Source organism: Papaver somniferum, chromosome 7, assembly GCF_003573695.1.
Source record: "Papaver somniferum cultivar HN1 chromosome 7, ASM357369v1, whole genome shotgun sequence".
In the NCBI taxonomy this organism is placed as follows: Eukaryota; Viridiplantae; Streptophyta; class Magnoliopsida; order Ranunculales; family Papaveraceae; genus Papaver; species Papaver somniferum.
In genome coordinates, this window is record NC_039364.1 from 175,698,792 (window position 1) to 175,705,192 (window position 6,401).

At 37.6% G+C, this 6,401-nt stretch overlaps 1 protein-coding gene across 1 annotated transcript; it reads left to right on the forward strand.

Annotated features, from left to right (window-relative positions):
* Positions 1 to 2,620: 2,620 nt before the first annotated feature.
* On the forward strand, positions 2,621 to 4,358 carry LOC113295569. The gene is made up of 4 exons (XM_026543900.1): positions 2,621 to 3,005; positions 3,099 to 3,395; positions 3,440 to 3,601; positions 3,835 to 4,358. Exons 1-4 carry the CDS (start codon positions 2,621 to 2,623, stop codon positions 4,356 to 4,358), a joined length of 1,368 nt encoding a protein of 455 aa, XP_026399685.1.
* The last annotated feature ends 2,043 nt before the right edge of the window (positions 4,359 to 6,401 follow it).

The window sequence follows — 6,401 nt, forward strand, 5'->3', positions numbered from 1 at the left end:
GAGTGGTTCCCTGGTTTTGACGCTGAAAAGCAACGAACCTCTCATGCTTCTGTATGGGTTACTTTTCCTGGATTACCTTTGGAATTCTGGAGTGAAAAAACACTGCTATCCATAGCAAATTCACTAGGTACTCCAATTGTTGTTGACGGACGAACTCTTGTTCACGAGTATGGTTATTTTGCGTCAGTCTTAGTGGATATAGATTTTGCTGAGGTTGCTACTGATGTTATTCATATCACGGTGGGAGGTAAGGATTTCTGGCAGGCCGTGGAGATCCAAAAAATGCCAAAGTATTGTTCGAACTATAAGCTCATTGGTCATTCTGATCAGGAATGTAGAAAACCAAAAGAAAACAAGGAGCGACAGCTAGTTGTTAACAATGTGCAAAACAATGAAGCTAACAATAAGCAAAACAGTGTGATGCAACCTCATATTGTGCAACCTCATATTGTGCAGCCTAATATTGTACAGCCTTATGTTGTTCAAAATACGCAAGTTACCCAATCTGGTGGTGAATGGCAAGTTGCACGTAAGAGGAAAGGCAAGAAGAAAGGTAACAATTCTTTGGTTCATGAGGTTGTTCAGAGTAATGTTGATGGAGAAGTTGATCGGGAGATTGCTGTTAAGTTGTTGAATGCTAAGCAGAAGGAGGTGAATATGGCACAGGCCAAAGCTGATTTTGAGGATGCATATGCTGAATTGGCAAGAACTAAGTATGCGCAGACCCCTAAATCAGTTTTAGTTAACAAAGGAAAAGTAGGTGAAACTAATCCTTTGCCTAAGACAGGTTTGGTTGCAACTAGGATTCCTAAACCTGTTAGGTCTGTCCCTCCGACTCCTATTTGTGATCAACTAATGGCTGGTGAGTTTTAACATATTCAGAATAAGTTTGATATTCTCAATCTAGTTCCAGACATTGCTGAAAGCTCAGCTGATGCTAAGTTCAGGGCGGAGCAGGAAGCACAAAGAGATCGCATGAAAACCATGCATAAGCTTGTTAACTCTACGGTTGGAAAGAATTCACAACTTGAAATTATCTCTGAATCCGAGTCTGACCTGGATTTAGGAGTTTCTAACTTAAGAAACCGTGTAGAAAGAGGTAATTCTCCGAGAATCAATGCTGGGACACCATCTCAGTTAGCTAATAACTCCTCAACAACAGGTTTTTAATGCGTGTTCTGTACTGGAACATAAATGGCATTGCACTCCATGCTGCAAGGTGCAAACTTCAGGAGTTAATTAAGGAATTCAAGCCAGATATCTTTTACATTGCTGAGTCGAAGGTATACTGTACTTTTCGTTTTATGCAAGGGTTACATGTAGAGGGTTATAAGAAAGAGATCATTCATAATTTTGTTGGATCTTCAAAAGGGAACATCTGGATTTTCTGGTCGAATGATTTGGCTACACAAGTAGTTGTGAATACTGGTAGGCAAGCTATTACTGTTGAAACAGAGGGTGTGTTGGTATCATTTGTTCATGCTAGCTGTTTTCAAATCCATCGAAGAAGGTTATGGCAGCAACTTTCTTCAAGTGATATTAATATTCCTTGGTTGGTGATAGGTGATTTTAATTGTTTGCTTCGTAATGTTGAGAAAAAAGGAGGTCGTGAGCCGCGAACTTCAGTCATTAATGAGTTTAGTGATTGGATGGAGGACAATGATCTTTTTGAAGCTGATTTTTTGGGTTCTAAATACACTTGGGCTAATTGTCAATCAGGTGTAAGAAGGATCCTTTGCAAACTTGATAGAGCTATCATTAATGAGGACTGGCTTAGTAAACTTGATAATTGGAGGTGTAAAGCTCTTCCTCATGAAGTTTCCGACCATTCTCCTCTTATTGGTTTTCCTTTTGCCAATACTAGACCATAAAGAGCTCCTTTTAGGGTGCAAAAGATGTGGTTTTCTCATCCTGATTTCATGCGCATGGTTACTGAGAGCTGGAATGCTCCTGTTTCAGGCTCTCCTGCTTTTATTTTTCCTTTCAATCTCAAGAGATTGAAGGAGGCTATGAAAGAATGGAATCTAAGGGTTTTTGGCAATGTTTATGCTAATCTTAAACAGGCAAATTGACTATGGAAGTTGCTCTTCGTATTTCTGATGAAGATCCAAAAGACAAGACTGGGTAGTGTACTTGATGATCTTGTCTCGGAATAACAAGTTGCTTTCATGAAGGGGAGAAATATTCATGAAAATATCAGTGTGGCGTCGGAGATGGTTAATGCGCTTAAAACAAAGCGTAAAGATGGCAATTTGGGTTTAAAGCTTAATATCACCCAAGCTTTTCACACGGTGAGTTGGTCCTTCATTTTGGAAATTTTCGGAGATATGGTTTTTCTCAGAGTTGGCGTTCTTGGATTTTCTCAATTCTTAACTCGGCTCGTATTTCTATCCTTTTCAATGGTAGTCCGGATGGTTTTTTCAAGATTAATATAGGTTTAAGGCAAGGGGACCCTTTGTCGCCTCTAATTTTTGTTTTGATTGGAGATGTTCTTAGCAGAAATCTGTTGAAATTATTTCTTGAGAAGATGATGACGCCAATGCTTTCAAAAAAGAAAAAAGGTATTTATCCTACTCATCTTTTCTTTGCGGATGACATTATGATTTTTTGCAAAGGCAACATGAATAGTTTGCATAATATTCTTGCGTTTCTTGGGAAATATCAATTGGCTTCGGGTCAAAATGTTTGTCGTCATAAGAGCAAGATTTACTATCGTGGTGCTTTGAGTCGATGTAGAACAATCACTAATTTGCTTGGTATGGAAGTCTCCACTTTTCCGAACAGGTATCTTGGTGTTCAAATAATGCCTGGTGCTGTTAATTATCGTCACATTAGCAATTTGATTGATAAGATTAAGAATCAACTTGTTGTTTGGAAAGGTAAAATGCTCTCTTTTCAAGATAGAATTGTTCTCATCAATTCGGTGATTGATAGTTATTCCATTCACAATATGGCTGTTTATAAATGGCCTATAAAGTTCATCCGTCAGGTTGAACGTGTGATTCGTAATTTTCTTTGGTCTGGAGATGCTGATGCTGCTAGAAAATGTGTTGTGGGATTTCCTAAAGTTTGTTGTCCTTTGAAATAAGGTGGTTTAGGTATCACTAGTTTGGCTGTCACAAACAGGGCGCTTCTCATGAAATTATGGTGGAATATCCGTTCTTCTAATAAGAAATGGGCACGTTTCCTTTGGTCTAAATACACTTCTCGGCTTGGTAGACTGAAACATTATGGTGTGAAATCTTCGATTCTTCCGGGCATTCGTTTAATTCACTCCACGGTGGACAAAAATACCAAGGTGCTTCTTGGAGATGGAAGAAATACCTCTCTTTATTTTGACATATGGTATGGTAATGAAAGTATTGCTGACATGCTAGGTGAAACTGAACGGGACGGTAATGTCATGGTCAGTGATATCATTGTTAACAATAATTGGCAGTTGCAGGGGATCATGTGCAGCATTTGGTGCAACATTTGGTGCAAGCTGGGGTTGATTTGAACAATTTTCCAACGCTGCAAGGATGGACCGATTGCAGGGTCTGGATGCCGGAGATGAATGGGAAATTTTCTGTCTCATCAGCCAAACAAATCATTAAAAACAGTATGCTGCAACTGAAGTTTACAGCCTGTTGTGGAGGAAAAATATACACCCAAAGCTGGCTGCTCAAAACTGGAAGCTCACTATATATGCTTGCGCAACTCAGGACAAAATCAAGAGCATATTCAAATTTGAATTGGCAAATAGATGCTACTTGTGCAAATCAGCTGAAGAGTCTTTAGAGCACATCCTTTGGAGTTGTCCCTTTGTAACCTAAATCTGGCAATGGTGTGCAGGTTTGTTTAAACTACATCCTAACTATGATTTTGTGCTATCTTACAAGGCAGCTAAAGGGCACAGTCGCATAATCAAGGATTTATGGTTATTGGCCAACATGGTGATTCGTTCTGAGCTTTGGCAGACTCGAAATATGGCATGTTTTCATAATGCAGCAGTTAACTTTCATTTCTTCAAACAACGGACTTTCCATTTGATCCATGATTACTCTGTTAGGCTGAAGAGTTTCATGCACAATACGTCGTCAGACCTAGAGATTTTAACTTGTTTTGGAGTGCGGCATAGGCAGGTTAAACTTGTGCAGCCTATTAAATGTAACTGGAGTCCTCCAAACAGGGATGAGCTCTTATTGTGCTGCGATGGTGCTGCCAAAGGAAACCCTGGCAGAGCGGGAGCTGGTGTTGTTGTTCGGGATGCGGACTGCAATTTTATGGGGGCTATGAGCATTGGTTTGGGGAGAACGAACAACTTCTTGGCGGAGCTGTATGGTATTATCGTGGGTCTAGAATGGGCTGTGAAGTGAAATATTGGCAAAATCCTTATTCGTTCGGATTAAGTTGGGCTATTACTGCCTTGACAACTTCAAATGTTCATTGGTTTGTTAAGCACAGGTGGAGGTTAATTCAAAACAACTATGAATCAATTCGTTTTGTTCACACTTTTCGTGAAGCCAACTTCTCGGCAGATAAAATGGCCAAAAGTGGTTGTGCTCTAAGAAATGGTGAAGGGTTAAATTATGATGAGAAGCCTTATTTTTTACATTCGTTAGAATATCCAAATGTTGCTTATTTCAGATTTAAGTAGTTTGTAAGTTTGTTGGGGTCTTCGGACCTCTTTTCTTGTAAACTCTTTGTACATATTGGCTATTCATCAATACAATTTGGACTTACCAAAAAAAAAATATCTTTGAATGTTTCCTAAAAACCCTAAAAACACTAAAGAGCCCTGAATGAGCTCTGAAAAACTCTAAAAAGCTCTGAAAAAGCTTTAAGTTCAGTTAATTATATTTCGTAGCACTAGTATCTACTAGCCAGGGGATTCTTTAAATCCAATTGAAAGTAACTTAATTTTTTATAAAGAATGATACTAACAAAATTCCCTACAATAATGAAGATTATCTTTGATTGTTTCCTAAAAACCCTAAAAACCCTAAAGAGCCCTGAAAGAGCTCTAAGAAACTCTAAAAAGCTCAGGAAGACTCTTAAAAGTTTTCAAAAGCTTCAATTTAATTATACTCCGTAGCACTGAGATCTACAAGCTAGGAGATTCGTTAAAGAATGATAATAAAAAATCCCTACAATAGTGAAGATCAACATTGAATGTTCTCTAAAAAGCATTGAAAACTCTAAAAAAACCTAAAAACTCAAAAAAACCCTAAAATATCTAAAGAGCTCTGAAAAACTCTAAAAAGCTCTGAAAAAGCTTTAAATTAGTTATATTTCTTAGCACTAGTATCTACTAGCCAAGGGATTCTTTAAAGCCAACTGAAAGTAACTTAATTTATTATAAAGAATGATACTAACAAAATTCCCTACAATAATGAAGATTATCTTTGAATGTTTCCTAAAAACCGTAAAAACACTAAAGAGCTCTGAAAGAGCTCTATACTCCGTAGCACTGGGGTCTACAAGCTTGGAAATTCGTTAAAGAATGATAATAATAAGTCCCTAAAAAAGTGAAGATCAACTTTGAATATTCTCTATTTTTTTTTTGCTAAGTCCAATGGTTTATTTCAGCAAAAAAAACGTAATTACAAGAATTACACATAAGAGGAAAAGAACCTCTAAACACATAGCTAAAAAAAATAGCAAAAGGAAAAAAAGAAAAAAAAAGACACAAAGCCTAATTTTCTTCACTTCTTGTATCTCCATTGATTTCTCGCATACACCCCTCTCTAAAAGAGTCATTATTAAGGAAATCTCTTGTGAAATTTTCATCATCAACAAGATTAAGTGCGTCCACCTCTTCCTTTGAAAGTTTTTTGCCACTAGCACTTGCATAATTTGGAGTTTTAGAATTCTTCTTTGGAATTTTATTCTCTCTAATTGCTCTTGAACTTCCTTAAAATACTCATTTCTATTGTCTGGATCTCTAATGAAATTTAGACGAACTCCATCATCCTTAATGGTTCCTAACACATCAAGCTCTTCCTTGTTGAGTAAATTTTCACCCCTTTGTTGCCTTAGAGTCTCTAATCTTTCAAGAAAAATTTTCTTCTTCTCATCTTCAACAACACCCTCCACTGGATTGGATGCTAAATTACCTCTCGCTGAAACCCTATTTTTTTTCTCTTTTTTTCTATCTTGAACTGTCACCCACTCTTTGGAGTTTTTAACTTCATTTGCCATGATGGCCACATCCAAATCAGGATCCTCCTCATCTATACTTTCTCTAAAACCCAAATCTGAATTTAGAGATTCAAATATGTTTGTGCTAACGATTTCAGATGAGCTCATCAAAGCATCACACATAGGCGTGGAAGAAAATTTACCTTTACCGGCATTTTTACCTTTAACCGGAGTCCATTTTTCAGTTGGATTAGCAGCAAACTCCAAACCCTTGTTGG

Coding starts and splice junctions, on each gene's coding strand:
- LOC113295569 (XM_026543900.1), top strand. CDS start 2,621: ATGAATAGTTTGCATAATATTCTTGCGTTTCTTGGGAAATATCAATTG. Junction 3,396..3,439: donor AGGTGAAACTGAACGGGACG/GTAATGTCATGG, acceptor AATAATTGGCAG/TTGCAGGGGATCATGTGCAG. Junction 3,602..3,834: donor CAAACAAATCATTAAAAACA/GTATGCTGCAAC, acceptor AATGGTGTGCAG/GTTTGTTTAAACTACATCCT.